At 37.9% G+C, this 21,043-nt stretch overlaps 1 protein-coding gene across 1 annotated transcript; it reads right to left on the minus strand.

Annotated features, from left to right (window-relative positions):
• Positions 1–4,094: 4,094 nt before the first annotated feature.
• On the minus strand, positions 4,095–20,749 carry STC2 (stanniocalcin 2). The gene is made up of 4 exons (XM_081316854.1): positions 20,423–20,749; positions 17,892–18,034; positions 14,218–14,429; positions 4,095–6,801 (listed from the first exon to the last, which is right to left on the minus strand). Exons 1-4 carry the CDS (start codon positions 20,571–20,573, stop codon positions 6,408–6,410), a joined length of 900 nt encoding a protein of 299 aa, XP_081172980.1. The 5' UTR covers positions 20,574–20,749; the 3' UTR covers positions 4,095–6,407.
• Positions 20,750–21,043: the final 294 nt, after the last annotated feature.

The raw sequence follows: 21,043 nt of genomic DNA on the forward strand, positions 1-21,043 counted from the left end.
GTAAATGGGATTACCTTTTAAATTCTACAAAAAAGGGTCTGAAATATGCATTACCGGCAAGTCACTTGCTTGTGCTAATTGTTGATTTAATAAAAATTCAGATTTTGAACGTGTGGGTGGACAGAATTTATCTTGTTTCTAAATTCCAAGGTGAGATTTCAAAGAAATCACAAAATTATAACCAGTCTCAAAATCAAACAACTTAAATCCCACATCTTTCAATGTTAATTCTTAAAGAGATCATTGTTAAAATAAGTTACCTAGTAAATTCAACCAAACTTTGCCCCCCAGAATTGCTGGTTATTTTTCTTTCACTTCCCCCCCTTCCTCCTCCTAATTTTTAAAAAAGTAATGCTTGGAACATGATCTTACAGAGCCATTGTTAACTTGGAAGCGCCCTATGTGATACATGTGACACCTTTGTCACATGAAGTCATACCCAGACAAGTTTGAAGACAAGAAAGTGAAAGCTCTAAATTTAAGATTTATATTTTGCATTTCTAGCTTGCCATGTGATTTCTCACGTGTAAATTTCAAATCCCTTGAAATGTGATATGTACAGTCTTGTCAAAATTACATTGTTCGTGATGGAAAACCATCCCATTTTGCATACCTATTTTTGATGGATGTGAAAGAAATGACTAAGATTTTCTGGATGTTCATTTTGATGAAGTGAGGAAACCAAAAAACACTATGAGGTTTAATTCTATTTGTACAAACTTAACTAAGGTTTTTAGTTTGAAGTCTTCACCTAGAGTTGGAGGCATACAAACTGTCCCAATAGGAACTGATATTCAATAGATTTTTTTAGAGCTAGGCAGCTTTTATTTGAGGCCTCTAACCCTGTGTTTTAATAAAAGAGAAAAAAGAACCTTGCTGGATCTCAGAAGACTCACAAGCAGGACAGGATTACAAGTCTTCTCACTGTTGCCTTATCCTGAAGGGAGTCATTGTGATGAGTAATCATTATTTTCCACAATTTCTTCGGTTAGAACTATCCACTGCCCTTTTTTGTAGTGCCCAACATTACAGAGTCAGAGAGTGTCGACTGGCGGCCCCCAGGGGGAGGGCGTTCTCTGTGGGCGCGCCAGACCTTTGGAAACGCTTACCGGTTGAACTCCAGATGGCTCCCGACCTTCGCTCCTTCCGACGTGATCTAAAAACTTATTTATTTGAACAAGCCGGCCTGGTCTGATGGGTTTGGGGTTTTAACATTGATTTTAACTAATGTACTGCATTGGGCACAATTATTTAATGTTTTTTTAATCTTTTGTATCTTGTATTTTTGATATTTATTGCCCTGTACACCGCCCTGAGTCCTTCGGGAGAAGGGCGGTATAAAAATCAAATAAATCTAAATCTAAATCTAAATCTAAATCTACTATATTTAGACTGCAAAGATCTGGATGACCACACAATGGTGACAAAGGTTTGGATTTGTCTCCCTTTCCTGCTACCTAATGGTATTCTAGGGACGCGGTGGCTCAGTGGGTTAGGACGCTGAGCTTGTCGATCGGAAGGTCGGCAGTTTGGCGGGTCGAATCCCGAGTGCCGCATAGCAGAGTGAGCGCCTGTTACTCGTCCCAGCTTCTGCCCACCTAGCAGTTCGAAAGCATGTAAAAATGCAAGTAGAAAAATAGGGACCACTACGGTGGGAAGGTAACAGCGTTCCGTGCGCCTTTGGCGTCTAGTCATGCCGGCCACATGACCACGGAGATGTCCTCGGACAAGCGCTGGCTCTTCGGCTATGAAACGGAGATGAGCACCGGCCCCTAGAGTCGGAAACGACTAGCACACATGTGCGGGGGAACCTTTACCTTTACCTTTTTAATGGTATTCTGGATTTCTGCAGCCAAAGTAATATCAAAATTCTGCATTTGTCTCGTTTGAACTAATTTGGGTTTGTGGTTAGCTTTTTTAACTATGGTCATCTTGGTTCTTGACCATACAGTTCACCTTGGACTAAATCAGCTTTTCATCCTAACATTATGTGTAGAATGCCTTTCCCAATGTTAGTGCTTTTATTCAGTTGTCCTTTCCCCCATCTAATATTGACTTCCACAATCAAAAATAAGTTTTTCAAATGCTTATTTGCTTTCTTTTGCAAAAACCATTTGTTAAGAAACTTTTGTGGAAAAGTATAGGCCAGGGGTCAGCAACCTGAAACAGTGAAAGAGCCACTCGGAACCGGTTCCCTCACAAAAGGAAAAACTGGGAGCCGCAAAAAATGTGTGCGCATGCGCGTACATGCGCAGAACAGGGTTTGACTGAAGAGTGGAGCCAAGGCGAGATATGCACCTACCCTGCATATTTGAATTGATTGGTTGAACTTTTTTAGTCCCACTTTTTTGTTTTTTGGACTGCACATGGCAGAGGACTGGGAGCCGCAGGAGACGGCTGAAAGAGCCGCATGCGGCTCCGGAGCCGCGGGTTGCAGACCTGTGGTATAGGCAGTATTTATTTGCTTTGCTAATGCTGCTAAATTCAGAAAAAAGTAACAACTTCCTTCACGATATATACATTTTCTTCCCCACGTTCACACTTACATACTAGTCTTTTCCTCATTATCTAGTTTCTAATTTCTTTTAATAAGCCTTGTGACGTATGCTGCTGCTTTACAAAAAAATCATGGAACTTTGTTTCTAATATACTGATCTGTAACCATCTAATTATTAATGCCAGTCGAGTGGTGGAAGGAAAAATGTCTTACCTAAATCCAGATGAAATTACAAAAGTTTGCTTCATCATAGTCCTTATTAGATAAAAATATTCAAGGAAACTGAGGGATACTATATTCTGCCTTAAAAGCAAAACCAAAACATTCAATATAATTATTTTACATCAATAAGGCAAGAAATCATTTCCAAATTGACTTTTTCTTAAATGACTACTTTTTTCTGGGCTAAAATCCAATGGCCATATAGCCTGATTTTGTTTACTTGAAATTACCCCATTTCAGTTTGGCGAAGGTGTTGAAATTATCCTTTCAAGATCAACTGTTCTTTGGATTTTCTGAGGAGCTTTGGAGTTCTCCAAGGATGGGAAATTATGCCTGAGATGTATTTTTGTGTAGAACATTTTGAAAGCAAAAGGTTTCAAACGTTCCAAACTCAAAATAAACCTATGTTTTGAAGTTGGAACAAAATAATGTTATTTGGACTTTTGGGTATAAACTCAGTTGTTTCAAATGGAGGCAATTCTACGCTCATTATAGAATGCAATGGGAAGCTTCAATTTGCCCAGTTTCAAATGTTTCAAAAACCTCCTTGAAAGGTTGAAAAAAAGAGAACTCGAGACTGTTTTCGAGTTTTGTTTTGAAAGACCAGAACTTTCTTAATCAGTTTAAATAAAACAGGTTTTGTTTCATTCTAATTTTAACAGAGGGATCCAACATTTTTGGTTTGGTCAACCAGATCTCCATTTATTGCTTTTGAGCAGGCTCACTGAACCCCCTTATTTTTAGTAGTCTCAGATCTGATTCTGCTCTTCCACAAAAACTTGTGTTTAAAAACTCAGTGGAATGTGATGTATCTTATGCTACTTTTTATAACATTTTGTAGAAAAGATGAGTTACTGATTTTGATGTGTTGTGAAGTCCAACATGGGAACTCATTCTTACAATTAGAATTATGGAGATGATGTCACAATGAAGAAAATTCTTTAGAATTGGGGTAGGATTTCTTTCTCATAGAACTAAGCAAGAACACTTGCTTATGCCAAAGCAGCCCCGAGCAAGCTTCCCTGAACTAAGTTAAGTTTTGAATTCTCTGGGTCTTTGCCTGAACAAAAATATATACCCCAAATTATATACTTTGTTTTGAATTATGTCTATAATTAAAAATAAGTTTTTTGTTAAGGTGTCACTAGGTGCCTTAGTGGACAGCTGACTTTTTTATTTTAAAAATTTCAAATAAGTAGCTATACACATCTTGGTAAAACTATTAGCTTAAATGCACTTGTATCTGTTAGAAATGATAATAAATAAATGATTGATGCTGTCAATACCTTTATGGAGTGTATAAAATTATATTTTCCTTGATCTAAACAATAACAAAAATGTACTTGTGGCATGAATATATACAACACAGGTCCTAACATATATTTAAATTACCTTAGCCAGCAGTGCTCAGTTCAATTTTTTTTTAAAATGGAGAAAATATAATAAATAAAAGTGTTAAATATTTACATTAAAAGAATATGTGGAATCAGTAGATGAACACATATATTCAATCTTCACAGAGGGGAAAAAAGGAAAATTAGGCTTGTGTGATCTCTTTACCCCTCCCTCCCAATTCTTAGTGTTATTTGTGAAACAAATATTAACATCCCTAGATTACTGAAGATAAATTATATGCACACTGAGATGATCTGCTGACATTCAATGGTACATACATGTTGATTCCCACATATAAACAAGACTTCTCACAGACTGAACTTTATAAGCTGGGAATCATACTGATAGATCTTTGGGCTTTTTAACTTCTGTGTGATGATTTATTCTGAAGTGGTCACAATTCTTCCTCTATCAGTTCATTTTCAAGAAGGGTACTTGTATCAATCCTCATACATTTCGTTATTTCAAAGGGTGATTTAGGACTGTGACCAGATTCACTACTCATCATAATCACAAAAAGCTGTTCCCCTCCCCCCAAATGCAAATAATATTTCCTAAATGCAATGTCTTTATACTTTTTTCTAACTACCTTCATCAAAGAGGAATGGGTTTCATTTGAGATTCCTGAACCTGATACCGTACCTTCATACTTCCATCCTCACCTTCATAGTGGAACTTGATGTCCGGCAAGTTTTACTAGGGTGCTAGGTTGTGGAACAGTAATTTATATTATGCTGCTCCACTTCTGCAATTATGAGTTATCCAGTCAGTGCAACATCAGAACTACCTTTGCACATGCTATGCATATAAACAGCTATAGATGTCCCAAAAATGTAATTAACTGGGAAAATTTTAGATATGAAGCTCTTTGCAAACAAGTAAGGTCTAGTCTTTCCTTCTAAAACATCTGAATAGCTAACATTGCCTTCTCCAAGCTGGGATTATTTGAATGAGTTGGCTTAGAAACAGTACAATCCCCATCCAGCAATACGGGAACTTGAAGTTCAATTCATCCAGAGTTCTACTAGTTTGGTAAAGTTGGGGCATAACACACCCAAAATATTTTAGATGGTACTGTTTTCCAGAAAGGTTTATCACTTTTTAAAAGGTTTTAGGAACAGCTTCTTCCAGTAAAGTGTTGACTGAAGTTTCAACGTGTAAATATCTTAAGTAAGCTTATATGTTCAAATAATAATAAACAGCCATGATTAAAAGCAAGATGAAATATAACACACTTAATTCTGGACCATGAAAGTTGCAATCCAAACTTACTCAATGAAATAAGTTCCACTAATTTGACAAAGTTACCTATATTCCCAAGAAAATGCGATGAGGATGGAGGTATGGAGAAGTGTATAATTCACATATTTAACCCGATTAAATCATTGTATTGCTTGGTTTGCTCTCACCTCACCAACAGTTTCTCTAACAGCTACCACAAAATGGTGGCCTCAAAGCATAGAAATACTGCAACCCTGTAACCTTTGTGATATTGATTTCTGATACAGTGAATAAGAGGTTTTCCATCAAGCCTGAAAAAAAATGTCAAAAATATGACACCCACTTAAATCTGAAGTGGAGTGGGGCTTTTAGATTTACAGTATTAAAAAAGAGATTTGCATAATACTGAACTAGCAGAGAAAGCCCATTTGCCTTATCCAGAAGCTGGTTCTGTAATTAACCAATTTTCAAAGGAATGATGGAGGAATAAACTGTCCAAACGAGCACAGGGAAATACTTAAGGCAGATGGTGTCACTTAAAAAGGAGCAGAATGTAGGCTCAGAGGAAAACTTAAGTTTGCATTTGGAAGGTCCCCTTTACCATACTCATTAGACGTCTTAACAAATGCTATGGCAGCCCATGTTACACCCTTATAATTTCTCTTATAGACTGAATTATTTTCTACTTAAAGTCATGTTGAATTTAATCTAAACTAGACAGTCTAAGCCATTAGTGGAGAAATCATAATTTGTATTAGTCTATCCCTGATTTAAAAATATTGGCATCCCAGACCTGCATCTCTTATTTTCCCCCCAAGAAATTAAAGAGTTTAAATGAAGACATTTCGTTGCATCTACACACCGAGTTTGTTGGATACAATCAGCAATCCAGTCATTGTTTTTCCTCTATTGCTTATAATACATATGCTGTTGCTGCCCCATAACCCACAATGCCCTATGTTTGACGTAGCCCCTTTTATCTTGTAAATATTTTTTGGAATGCCCCTAGATAAAATGAACTCAACGGAGGAAGTTTTTGGTGAAGGAGGAAAGGTGATGTTGTCTATTCCTTTCACCTTCGGATATCAGAGAAGTCAGAAGGTTCATCTCTCTGTTCAAAGGTCTCATGACTTGCTTTGGAATTATGACCCCCAAATTTAGTGCGAGTGTGAGAATTTATAGGCAGCCTGCTACCTCTTTCCCCTCTAGGATTTTGAGAATTCTCTCTGGTACCAGACTGAGGTTGAATTACAAGGTTTCCTTGGCCAGTGGATATTCTTGAGACTTCATTTGGTTTTTTCTCAGACTCCACGGTAGACTCTCCATGTGGAATCACAGTACAGAGGCTCAGGATGGAGCACAGACTCCCCCAATTCTGCTCACATTGGGTCTGAACACTCTGGGTGATGGCCTCCTTGACTTCTTCTCCACAAGTAAGCAGTATATTCACCAGATCAACATATGGTCTGAGAAAAAAATGAAAAGATATAAAGTTATGGAAGAGTAGCAGATGCACTCAAGTTGACTGCAAACCAGCAGTTATACATTTATTATTTTATCCATTAGACCGAAACATATTTTCATTAGGACTTGAATATTTCTATCACTGACACATTCATCCATACACATGCTCCAATTTCACCTATGTTCTCCAATTTTCTCCCATAGCAACAAATCTTATAGTGGTTGGCTGGACTTAAGAGATAATGACTGACCAAGACCAGTTTTTTCCCCTTTACATGGAAATTCTGATCCACCCATGCAGTTTGATTTGCTGTTTCTAAACCATTTCTGGGAAATCACTACCTCAATAGAATATATCATCCTAATAATCATTAAGTTTGAATTAATCTATAAAATCCATGACGGTTTTCACTGAAGAAACCAGTGTTAACAAATCAGAGAGGGCTACAGGATGCGCAAAACAAGAAAATATGTTTTGTCAGAAAGCAAACTATCATGTTCTAGAATTCTGGTCAACCACTTCATATTGGATGCAGATCAGCAGAAAAACAAAACCAAGGATTCTTGCATTGTTCTGCCATGATTATGAGTCAGATAGGACAGGATTGACCTGCAGCATCCTCCTTTTCCTTTCTCATGAAAGCATGTATTCTGGTCTTCCTACCCCATCTTCCCAGCCTCTTCTACTCACTCCCTTCATCAGCCAATGCCAGCGTCCCAGTCCAGCATATCCCACTATACCTCCCTTCCCATCTCTCCAGCCTCTTTCTGTCCTTGCCTTGCCTCAGCTGACACTAATTTATTGGCCTCTTCCATAGTGCAATGGTCTTGGGAATAAAGAACAGATTTCAAGCATGACATGCCTTACTGATTTACCCACTATCTTTTTTTTAAAAATCCCATTTATATCCCGCCCTTCTCCGAAGACTCAGGGCGGCTTACAATCTAAAGCACAAATCAATGTGCTTAGCAATAGCCTTCATTCTATGTATATGCCTGCTTATTAGGGCTTTCGCCCCCCTCCAAGCGGCATTATTACAAAGTCAGCTTATTGCCCCCAACAATCTGGGTCCTCATTTTACCTACCTCGGAAGGATGGAAGCCTGAGTCAACCTTGAGCCTGGTGGGACTCGAACCTGCACTAATTGCAGGCAGCTGGTGTTACTTAAGGAGGCATTAGCCCACTGCTCCACCAAGGCTCCTATCTTACTTTCCTCCCCTTGTCGCAGCTATCTGCAAATGCTGACAACGTTTCTCATGCTTACTCCACTTTTGAAACACTTTTGCCCAGGACAAGGACATTTTGCTCCATATGCTCAACCAAATAGCCCTATTCTATTTTGTAAGTGGATTAAAGCATCCAGGCGGCAACTTTCAATTTGGGCCATGGACCACCCAAAACAGCTTTATGGAATACTTTATGCATCAAATGTTTTGCCTGTCTCTAGAAAACACAGTATAAACTCCTTACAAAAAAGCAGTACGATCTCCACCTACTAATCAATTATGTATCTATGATTATCCATGGTAATTATAAATAGTAAAAAGGTAATTGTTTCTCAAAATTCCTATAATTGGATATAACAATCTTCCTTATTCTGATGTCCTAAAATGTCTGGCTACAACTCCAACAATTCCCAATTAGCGTGACTAAGAGTTATATAAAATCACAGTTGGTTAGTTTTCCATAGAGCTTCTTCACTGCCCAAGATGAGATTTTTCAGATGTATTCTTGACTTTACTAATTCATGCATTTAATCAAAGAATCACTAATTCTCTCTTCCTTTTGAGTTATGTTTGTTTCTTGCTTCAGTATTAGCAACTGAGCTATCATATTCAATAGCAAGGCTCACTTGGATACAGCATATATAACAACCAGTTCTTTGATATAATTAAGAGTCTTTGCTCTGTTGATATCCTGTGTTTTGTGATACTACTCCATCTCTGCAAAGTTGAAACTTTTCATGATTCTGCACATTAAATGGGTAGTCCACATTAAATTTCAGCAGGTAATCTCACCACCTTTAGGTCATTATATCTGCTGCAGAATCTTTTAGCTTAATGGAGGTATTCCATTTAACTTTAGATTTTATATTGGCAAGAACATTATAATAACCAAGAAGTCTTTTTTGCCCACAAATCTCAGACTTTTCAGTGCTGGGAATTTTGCTTAGTTACTGGTTTTGAGATGAATGACAGAAACTGAATGCATTCCAAAGTTGAGTCTCTTCCTAGAATTATGGTTCACAAATCTTGCTAATTATCTTCCAAGTCCACATAATACAGCATGACAGCATCAGCCATATAATTGCATGATTCTTTAGCGTAAGACCACATTTTTCATTAATCGAAGACATAGCAGTTAAACATACAACAAACACCCAGTAATTTATGTTATTAGTTTCCATTGCTCTTCAAATATTTAATGTAAGAGCACTATGCCTAATAAGGTATTTGAAATATTTTATATAATACTATGAACAACCATTGCAGAAAAATATAAAGACTACAGATAATCCTTGACTTAGGACCACAATGGAGCCTAAAATTTCTGTTTCTAAGCAAGACAGTTGTTAAGTGAATCTCCCTTTAATTGTCGGCACACTTAAATTTAACACACAAGTTGTTAAGTGAGTTTTGCCCCATTTTATCTTTCTTGCCACTGCTGTTAAGTGAATCACTGAAGTTGTTATATTAGTCCATTTGGCTTCCCCATTGCTCGTCAGGTCACAAAATGTGATCACATGACCCCGGGACACTGCAACTGACACAAATATATGCCACTTGCCAAGTGTCCAAATTTTGATCATGTGACCGTGGAGATGCTGCAACGGTTGTAAGGGTGAAAAATGGTCATAAGTCACTTTTTTTCAGTGCCGGTGTTAACTTTGAATGGTTAAACGAGAACTACCGGTAGCGTAGAAGTCAGCCACAACTGGCCTATATTGAATATGTAATTATAGTTTAAAGTAGTGAAAATTTTGGATTGCTATTTTTTTTAAAAAAAGAAGTATACAGTAGTTGAGGTGACATTACTAGATTTGAACATGTGGTGTGTACCTGAGGCTAACTCACCTGCTGGTAATGTTTTGATTCCATTCTTTGGGATACCGGCTCATTATGGTCTTATGGGCTCCTTAAAGGCATTACCCAACGGACTCTATAGATCAGGGTTTTAACAGGAAGCCAAAGCAAAGAAGGAAGAGTAGGGAGTCTTCTTCTCCTATCTTGAATAACGTTGGCATTTTGTTTTGTTGTTACAAATGACTAATCCTCACGAAACTTCGAATTACACTGTTGCTTAAAACACAGTAACAGACGTAGCCTAGATACAGTTTATAAGGGACAGGGAAATTCGGGGGGAAAATGGGCAATTAAGCCTCTTCAAAATGTTAAGAAGTATGAAATGCAGCTATGTGTGTAAATGAAAAACAACAACACCCCACCATTTTTTTCTTAAGCTCCCCACCCCAGTCATGGATTAGGAAATATTTCCTAATATTTTCTTTTTAAATGGTACAAATAAACTTATTTCATATAAGCAAACAATGTACAGATCTTCACAGTTCCTGCACACAGATAACTTATATAATACAATTGCTGATGTGTATTTCTTACTCCACGGTGCATTAACATTTATAGTCACAAAGGAAGGATGTCCTTGCACTTGCTTGCTCTTACCAAGACCTAGAGATAGTTGTTCTGGCTCTCCACTAGGCCCTAAAGTACTGGAACTGGCCAGAAGCTGGAAGCAGCACCCACATATTTATACTTATAAAGGGTGATTTAAAATATTGTCTATATTTCAAGTCTTTGTTTCTCTATTCTGTTTCTTTCTACAAAAAAACAAACAAAACAACATTAGAAAACCCCCTATTTTTCTACTGATTTACAAATTTTCCAGAATCTTTACATCTCTTAAGTCAAGCTTGAAGGAAGAATAATTTATTTACTGTTGTCCAATGTCAAGTATTGGAAAAGTTAAACATTTGGTCTGAAATTTAAATGCCCTCCCTTTTGTGGTTAATTACGAGAGCAGGAGAGTAAAATTCCAGACTTGCACAGGATATTTTTTCCCCTCCATTTAAATCTATGTCTATCTTCTTTCCTTGAATAATTCTTGCAGCAGCTGCTTTTTTTTTGGGTCAAGGAACAGTATAGTTTTGCTAGAGAAGCTTGATGTGGATTTTGGGACATGTTCTCTTGTGCGTGCTTTGTTTGGCTGGGTCATTATTAGGTGTTGCATCTCGCTGTTGAATTAAGTGAGTTGGGAAAAGCACATGGCGTTCTCTCCCAGGCAAATTCAGTGATGATGTGCAATCTGTCAGCTTCTCCATCTTGCCACAGTACACTGTCTACAAACCACTGAACTAAGCTATCACGTTTAACTACCAGTCATTTATAATTTAGTTGGTTGCCAATTTCATGGAAGGGGCCCACAGGAATCTGAAGGACATATTTGTCTCACTCAGCATGCAAGACACATTTGTCTTGGCACTCTGTGGCAGAATTACTCAAGGAGGCAAAATTACTTAAGACATTATCTCACCCAGCATGCAAGAGGTATTTGACTTGCCACTCCAATGTAGCATCAGTGCTGGTCTGAAACTGAAGCAAAACCTTTATTATCCCTGACACCATTCCATCTTTCAGGAAAAGGAAAACAAAATCCCACAACCCTGTCATTAAAAGATGATCTGAATTTTATTCTCTATAGAACATGCATAATGCAACAAGATCCACAAATGAATGACATTGCTTGCACACAAAGCATTCAAAAATTCAGGCATGTTTGAGTCTGTTGCACTAGGGCTATTAAGTAAAACACTGTAGGCCATTTAAGTATCACTAAAGTAAATTGCAATGCAATATTACAAATGCTAAGGAATAGCAAGTAAAAAGGATAATAAAATTGGCTGTAATTCTGTACTAAATAACACATTTCAACGCAGGCCTGATATTCATGAATAGGTTCTTGCCAATAAAAATATAAGCAATATCAATAGGCTAGGGTTAATTTATTACTGTATAGTACTTTTGAGAAACCTTTTATTTGCTTTTCATTGGTTTTAAGAATGTCTTTTGTTTTTATGGATTTTGGGGGGGGTTGTATGCTGCAAAGAGTCTGTTGGAATGGGTGGCTATAAGAAATATGAATAACCTAATAAACATAAATAAACAAGGCAGATTATTATTGTCTGATGAGAGAAATGTAAAACAGTTACCTCTTTTAAGATAAAGTTTCCTGACATATCTCCATCTTAGAAACAACTACTTAGCCTTGAATTTAACCATACTTCAAGAGATGTAATTATGTACCCTGAATTTTACTGAGTAGATACTATGTGCAGGCAAAATATGAGGTACCTTAGGGTACCTTAGTTAATGCCACGAACCATTTTATGGTTGATAGTATTTTATAGTTTGTGACCTTGTACTAAGACATTGTCTTATATATAGAATAAAAACTATACAATTGTAATATGCTGTAATTTTGCACAGGTTACTGGGGGAAAAAAAGCGTTTCTTCAGGATAGACAACTTTACTCACAAATTTCTTGGTCGTTTCCATACAACATTATCATTATCATCTTAGTTTACAGGTATATAGGTCTGTAAAAGGAATTCTTCTCCTTCTCCAGAGTGGAAATTCTATTCCATTTCTGCAGCATGAATTGATTTGTAAAGAGCAAAAAAGTTCCACAAGGGAGCATTTTCCAGAACAGATAAGAAAGGAGACTCTATTCTCAGAGAGCAGCATGTGGAGCTGAATGAGCACAGTTGCAGCTAAGATCTTCTCCCATGGTGATTCAAGTATTTAGTTTATTTATTATTTTCATTACTTCATTTGTTGCCCGTCTTGCACATCAAGGCTACACTGAGCGCCTCCACTATCTGTCCAAGAAACACTGATTTATTCAATCTCATCTCCAACATCAAGCAATGCAAAGCAATTAAGTACTGAATTGTAGAGAAAGTAAGAGAAAGCACACAGGGGGAAGTTGTTTCTTCAACAACTGTTGATGTTAATTTTAGAAGCATTAAAAATGCTTCCAAGATTTAATGGTTAAGTTGCTGTCAAAACTGCATTATTTTTAAAGGTATTCTGATCCAAACAAATGCCTAACAAAGAATTCACTGAAAATTTTAATTTAAAGGACTAGTAATTGTAGGTTTTAAGTATCTGTATGTTGTCATTCTTGGAGCAGAAAAAATAAGCTTTTGAATAGGAGATTGGAGAAGTTAAGTGGAGTATTTGTACCTATATTTTGGCAGGTTAGATATTAAGAGTTAAGATTTCTGCCAGCCATTCACAAAAAGTTGGCTTCAATAGAATTCTACATGTTTTAAGTTTCAGCAAATACTGAGAGGTTTTGTGTTGGTGAGGACTGGCATTTTCCTTCACGATGTGTAAGCCAATTATGCAACATGTGATGCAGTAACCAGAAGCACCCGCAGAATACTTACAAACAGTGATGGGGTAAAAATGTCAAAATGGTGAGCATGATCCAAGCCCCACCTCTTTTTAAATATGCATTACATGCACATAAAAAGAATATAGAAGTCCAGTTGGCGCAGTGGTTAGAATGCGGTATTGCAGGCAAATTCTGCCCATAGCCTGAAGTTTGATCCTGATGGGGCTCAAGGTTAACTCAGCCTTCCCTCCTTCCATGTTTGGTAAGAGAACCCAGATTTTTGGGGACAATATGATGACGTAAACCACCCAGTGTTGTAAAGCACTATGGGGCGGTATATAAATCTAAGTGTTATTGTATAGGACACAAATTGTATAGTTATGCCAGCCATCTTTTTTTTTGCTCCCCTGGTGGGTGCCCCTGTTCTCTATGATAATGTGATATATATTTTTCTTACACAGAAATTCTACCCCATGGCCAAATCTCCCATTATAATAGGAGCAGATCTATATTCAATCTTGAGCATGAGCATTTCTGTGAGATAACCTTGTCTTCTTCCTAATGCATGAAACTGAACAATACAATAGAAAGCAGAGCTTTTTCATAGCAAATGACCAACAAAAAAGAGAAGCCATTTTATATGTGAAACATGGTTTAATTTTTATTCCATTATTGTAATATGTAAAATAAGCCTTAGATCTCACTATTATATCTGAATATATTAAAGGGAAAAATCTGAGAATGATCATTTATTTATTTGTTCAAAAAAGGAAAGAAACGAGTGGGTAAGCCATTTTATATAGAAGGATTCTAAAAAATTGAGTGTGGCATTTTAGTTCACCTTTGTGGCATGGCTGCAACTCTATGGGGATATCTATGGCCCATCTGCATCGCTAAAGGCTGTGGACTAAAATTTTCTTTTGGTTGAGATGAATAAAATTAGGGACATGCAACTTTCTGGAACTTACACTATAGCAGATCAGAGGCTCCCTCTTTACTTACTCAAGTTGTAGCAAGTCTTTGAAATGAATCATCTCCACAATGACCTGGACATTCTCTTTGGCTGCAGAGCACAGATCATGCTTCTGATAGCATTCTCGTTGTAGCTGGAACACCATTTCTTTGATAGCAGGACATTTGCGACTGATACAACTAAACTTGTGCCGCAAGGCATGTGCCTTGCATCTGAGGGCGTCTTTAATGAAGGATTTCCCCTGAGATGAGAAAAGAAGAAAAAGCACAACTAAACCCATGTCCATTAAGCATATGTCTTGTGATCCATCTCCATTTTTCAATTAACACCTGGAAAAAATATTGCCTACTCTTAAAAGTTCTAAGATAACAAATATTTTGCTCTAATCCCAATCAGTTAATTATTTCTTTCTTTGGTTGTAGTAGGTGCTCAGTGTCTGCTAGGCATTTAATCCTCATTAATATCTAATCTCCTTTGGCTGATGTCTAAACTGAGCAATTCTGAAAGTAAATGGGAAAGAGAGGTTACAGGGCTATAAAACCTGCTCCCCGAAAGCAACCCCTTTGCGAGGCAAATTCTGGAGACCATCCTTACCACTTGGGCTCATTGTGGCAATAGGAGGAAGGCCTCTGGTGTTGGGGGTAATTAATGGGGACTATTTCAATAAACACAATTCTGGTTTTTTGGATAAAAGTAAAATTTTAATTTTTTAAATATCCTGCCTTTATTATCTTTAAAAATAAGGCAGGAGACATATTCAACGCACCTTATTCCTCTTATTTTCCCCATAACAAACCTGTGAGGTGAGTTGGGATGAAACAGTGTGATTGGCCCAAAGACAGCTTTCATCATTAAGGCAGGACTAGAACTCATGGTGTCCTAGTTTCTAGTCTGGTGATGTAAAAGAAGACGAAGATGATTTTCTAGTCGTCGGGAAATGGGGATTTGCTATCCTAAGTATACTCTGCCCCACTCTAGAGGTTAAGTAATGCAGTGTGGCCTTTGTCTTCATAGACACAACCCTCTTTGTGTTTGGAAGTAAACTCACATGAATACAGTGATGCTTCCCAATGAAAAAGTTATCCTATGCATGGACTAAATCCATTAAATTCAGTAACATTTGTTGATAACTAAGTTTATTTCCTAGGACCGAGGTTCTCTCTCTTATAAAGTCTTATCTCTTGTAGAGTCTATTTCTCTCTTCCTCATTTTTTTTCCTTTTGCCCATGACCATTCAGGTAAACTTTTCAATGCTAAAAAAGATCATCCCCCAGGCCCAACTCACAGCATTCCAATATGAATATATATTGGGGGAAGATTTCCTTTTAACTTCTGCAAAAGATTAGGAAGATGGAAGCCTTCAAAAATTACAAAATTTCACTTCTAACTATACTTTTCACACATGCAAAGAAGAACTAAGCAAAGTACTAATTTTATTCCACCTTTTGCTGCTAATTCTGAAAGTCAATCATATTTCAGTGATAAATGATAATGTTCTGAATAACTGGATAGCAATTATTTTTTGCTGAATAATAGGAGACAGCCTGCTATTCCTCCTTTTTTAAAAAAAGTTTCCCCTCATCCTAGCTACTGAGCAGTCACTAAACAATAAGACATAAAAGCTTTTTTTTCCTACTCAAATTTTATGGCAATATAATTTTGCCTGCAAAAACTTCTGTTGGTCCTTCTTCTGTTGGTCCTTCATTTCTTAAGCAGATTAGTCAACTTGTTTTTGTCTTATAAAACTACCGTGCATTTGAAGGGAAGGATACGCTCTGCTAATCACCGACAAAATATTTTAGTCATTAGTTTGGTTCTGTAACAGCAAAGGAAGAAATTTCAGTATTATTTGGAGTGTATAAGAGATTATTATTTTGTCATAGAGACAGTCATCAGCAAGAATATGAAAAATATTAGTGACACTGGAATAAATATACCATTACTTAGGATTTCTTTATTTAAAAATATTATGGGATAATGCACTATGGACTTGAATGAAAATCCTATTGTGAAAAATGTGTATCATAATATAAAATGAGTCTTGTAAAGAAAGAAAAGGCCAAAGCAGAATATTTTTTTCAAAGTTTTTCAAAACAGTAATGAAAAAGATAAAAAAAAATTCTTATTAATTTGGGAGGAAACAGACATTGTTGTATTTCTGGAAAAGCAAAAATCTGTTTTTAAGCCCCAAGTTTAAACTTTTAATTACCAATGCACATTCTGTAAATTGCTAGTCAAGCCAAATACATTTGACCAATGTAATATTTTTGTTCTCGTTGAAATGGGAGAATTGTTGTACAAGACATAATAACAGGATGCTTCAACAATGTACAAGCATTTTGGAGAGAAAATGGAAGAGGCAAACCTAATATCAGATTCTTGCTAAGGAATGTACTTTGACGTTGGTGAGTTGCCAAGGAATTACTAGAATAAAGCAGCAGAGACATAGTTACTTCCAATGACAGAGCCTCAATATTCATCTGCAGAAATGAGTTGAACTGATTATATAAAGGGAGTCAGAAGTAAGACTGAGCAAAAGAGAATTCCTCGCTTGGCATCGTTGGACTGAGGCATCCAAAATAAACCCCTTCATTTTAATGTACCAAGAAGCACCAAGAGCCCAATCACTTCAGTAACGTTTCCACTTCAGGACTTTAAGATAAATTGGAAATGCACTCCAAAGTAGCAAGAGTGAGATGACATTAAAGGATGGCCTACTGTTATATTATTGCAATATCTACCAGAATTAATTTATTTAAAATGCCACTATGGCTTTGATCTGTCATAATTATTAATTTATACCTGGAACCATGAGCTTTCCAAATCAATAGCTATTCTTCTAAATCCACAAGGCATCTACTATATTGTTTAGGCACGTGTTGATTTTTTTTCTCTTCATCCAGGCTTCCTCTGTGTGAATGTTATGAATACAGTTTTATATTCCTTCTCCCCTTGTAATATTTTTTCATATTTATTTGTATTTATTGTACTTTGTCACTGCACTTTAATTACTTTAATATTTCTAACTGTAAAATACCTAAGAAAGAGACTGCACGAGACATGAAATAGTAAGATCAAATAAATAAGGAATATTGGATGGGAATATGTATCCATTAATCAAAACCTCGTTTCCACTGGATCAGTGATGCATCCTTAATACGGTAGGTAAAGTGCTTTTCAAACCCAGTAAGAGTTTTCTTTAGCAATGGGATTTTCTACTGTGTAGTCTTTTCACAATTATTTGTGGGCTGAAAATTATTTCCCATATACATTAACCTACCCTCAATCAGCCCTTGGTAAGGAGATGATGCGTATTTGATATTTCACATACAATAGTACAATCAGTGTTGCATAACTCTTTAATATCTATTCTTGTTTTATCTATAGTTCCAAAGGCTCCTAATGTGGAATTATGATTTAACTGGAAGAGCTTAAAAGACAGCTGCAATCTCCTTGAGGGCACTAAAAGAGGGTTGAATAGATTAGAAAGGTCAGATAGGTTAATCATAGGATATTTACAAAGAATTAATATTCTACATTATAAGTATATTCTGTTCAAGGAAGTTTAAAACTTGTCTGGTTGCTCTGTTTGATTAAAACATTTAACTAGTAATTTTCATAAAAGTCCACACTATTTTTATGCCTTCACGTTACCAGATTCTGGGTCTAGTTGTCTATGCCTCAAATTGTTGCATTTGCTTACCTGAGCATCAAACTTTCCAGCATTGTGGAGAAATGTCATGCAGATCTCATGCAAACCTCGAATCTCACAAGAGTTGTTTTCAAAGCATTCAAATACACTGCAGCCAACATCACCAGCACTGACCAGGCAGTGCTGGATTTCAGCTGAAAATGAACAGTCACCACAGTAAATGTCTACAACTATTATATACACCTGTAGGCAAAAAGAATACTTGTTAACAACTTCTTCATTTCAAAAGGGGAACAGAGTGGTAAGGTATGAGAGTATTGCTTTGCAAACAATTATATGATCAAAACAGAAAGTCACTGTTAATTCCATATCTGAACTAATTTAGCGACACAAATCAGTATAATGCAGTGGTATAAATTATTACACTGATCTGGAGAGACAAGTTAAAATCTGCATCCAGGCCATAAAAATCACTGGTAGCCACGAAAATCACTGAGTGAACTCTCATTTTAATCTACCTCAAAGGATTATTGTATATAGATAAATGGAATGATCATTTGATCATCATGTAAAGGAAGATAATTAAAAATACTGTGTTGATTTGATGGTCATGAATTAAGGTCCAAAATTCAATATTAGTTCGAAGAAAACTGCATCTGAGAAAATTATGCAACTGTTTACTGGGTTTTCTCATCTGAACTAGTGTTCCCAAATACTTCATTTAAAGCAAGCGCATCTTTAAATTAATGAAATCATTCACAAAGTTTCAGATAAATCTGCAGGTCAGAGCTCCCCACCCTTAATTTTCTGATTTCCTTGACTACTCTTGAAAATGGATTATATTTTTCCATTCTAGGCATATTTACCAGCATATAACAACATTGTGTTAAATGAGTTAAAAATCAAAGTGAAACCCATATCACTGACAACAGTAATAGAAACATTCTACAGCCACCTCCTCCAGGGATATTCAAACCACAGAAGACCCCAAGGATTTCCTTTTAATACATTACAGAAAATGTATGGAATGTCTAAAAAGACCAAGTACGTGCCAATCTTGGGATTAATTGCATAGAAATAGAATACTGCAAAATAAATAATGCAGCCAAGCCCTCCTCTTTTTTTCCTTCTTTAAAGGAAAAAAAAATCCGACCAGAGCCTAAGAAAGCAAAAGGGGGGGGGGGATATTGCCGCTACAGCGCCTTTTTTTCAACGAGGCTGCCTGCACTGTTTTATGCAGAAAGGGGAAGCTGCACATAGCTAAGAGGGAAAAAGAGTTTCTTTGTCCAGTGTTGTATAAATGTGCAGCTTGGATTTAGGTGCGGAGCAGAGTTTTAGCTTTAGGCTGGCATTGGGTCGGATGCAATAGTTCCGATTACATGCCCTGGCCTCCGAGGGTTGAGCGTTGCCTCCCAGGGGGTGATTCCCGTGTGGACGCAGTTGTCTACTCCTGGCATAAGGAGCGACTCTATACCCTGCCAGTTCTGTGGGTAGCTTCAAAGACTGGGGCAGCCAGCGCCCCTACTGTGAACAAGAGGGGAATAACCGAGAAAGGGGGGGGGTCTTCCCAAGTTTGTTTCCATTTATGCTAGGCAAAGGAAGCGATGGTTGTTAAAAAAGCAAAAACGATGGGAGAAAATACCCCTACTAGTTGGATGCCCTCGCTTACAGCCGAAAAAGGATTTTCAGGACCTTTGTTCGAGTCTAGTCCGCTCTGAACGTCTTCCCCTTTCTGCATTAAAGGCTAAACCTGCGCCGGCGTCTGTGCCCTTCTGCCTCTTTTATTTAAAGGGTGGGAGCTGACCACTTTAAGTGGTGCAAAAGCAAACGTAGTTATGCAAGCCCATGTAACCGTGGGCTTTTATTTTTAAGCAGAGAAAGAGACGGAGAGAGCACCATCCTTCCGATCAAAATGATAATCCGGTTTAACTTTCACTACAGCACTGCATTCCCCGTGGCATGCCTTTCTTTGCCTAGTTAGAAGATGTTAAGTGTCGACTCTACATAGAGTAGTTCAAATGGTGGAACACGTGCTTGCTAGCCAGAGCTTCCAAGCTGCTGGAAGCACTTCCAATTCCTTCACTGACTTCTGCTTGTCATTCCCAGCGCCTATTAAGAATGGTGCTTATCACCTAGCGACGCAACTCCTATTTTTTATTTTTTTTAATTCCATTTATATCCCGCCCTTCTCCGAAGACTCAGGGCGGCTTACAAGCTTAGCAGTAGCCTTCATTCTATGTATATGCCTGCTTATTAGGGCTTTCTCACACACCCCAAGCGGCATTATTACAAAGTCAGCTTTATTGCCCCCAACAATCTGGGTCCTCATTTTACCTACCTCGGAAGGATGGAAGGCTGAGTCAACCTTGAGCCTGGTGGGACTCGAACCTGCACTAATTGCAGGCAGCTGGTGTTACTTAAGGAGGCATTAGCCCACTGCTATCTCGAATACACGCCGCACTTAAGTCAAAAATATCAAAATTTCCCCCAACACCTGGTTCTGGACTTCAACTGCAGCTTCCTCGCCTCAGAAACTGAATCATACACGGCTGCGTTTTGATCCTCAAGAAATAACCGCGTACCTGAATTTTGCAGAGACATCCGCCCTTTTTGCTGAGGAGCTCTGTCCTGAGCACCTTCCGGAGGATGCGTAGCTTCGGTGCCCACCACCGCATCCACGCTGGCAAAGACCAACGCCAGGGTCACCAATTTTCGTAAGCACTCTGCACACATGGTCCTTGTGTGTACTCAACCACGCCGACTGGAGGCCGCCAAGCTCTCACCTCCCGCTCGGCTTCTTTGCAAAAGACCCAGAATCTCCTACCGTCCCAACTACGCAGACTGTGTGAAGCGAACGGCGTTGATCGAAGTACTGAAAGTGGCCCGGAAAGGCAACGGATGGTTCCTCAAATACGTCTCAAAGCTCGGGTGTCAATTGAATGAAGGAGTCCAGCAGATGTTGTCCGCCAACCCGACCAACCGGAGCCTTTATTTCACTCTGACACCACGCTCGGGGGCGTGGCCTCCCCCAAAGTATTACTATGCACTCGAGGGAGTCACGATTATACCTCGGGATGCGAAGTTGCTGCATCCAACTGCAGGTTGCCAAAGCAAGCAGCCGCGGTAGCGCTAAGTAGATCGCGACAAAGCCAACTGCTTTGCATCGAATGCAAGGTCGGCGGGAAAAGCCACGCTACTGCAGT

This window comes from Vipera berus (genome assembly GCF_964194415.1).
Source record: "Vipera berus genome assembly, chromosome: 2".
In the NCBI taxonomy this organism is placed as follows: domain Eukaryota; kingdom Metazoa; phylum Chordata; class Lepidosauria; order Squamata; family Viperidae; genus Vipera; species Vipera berus.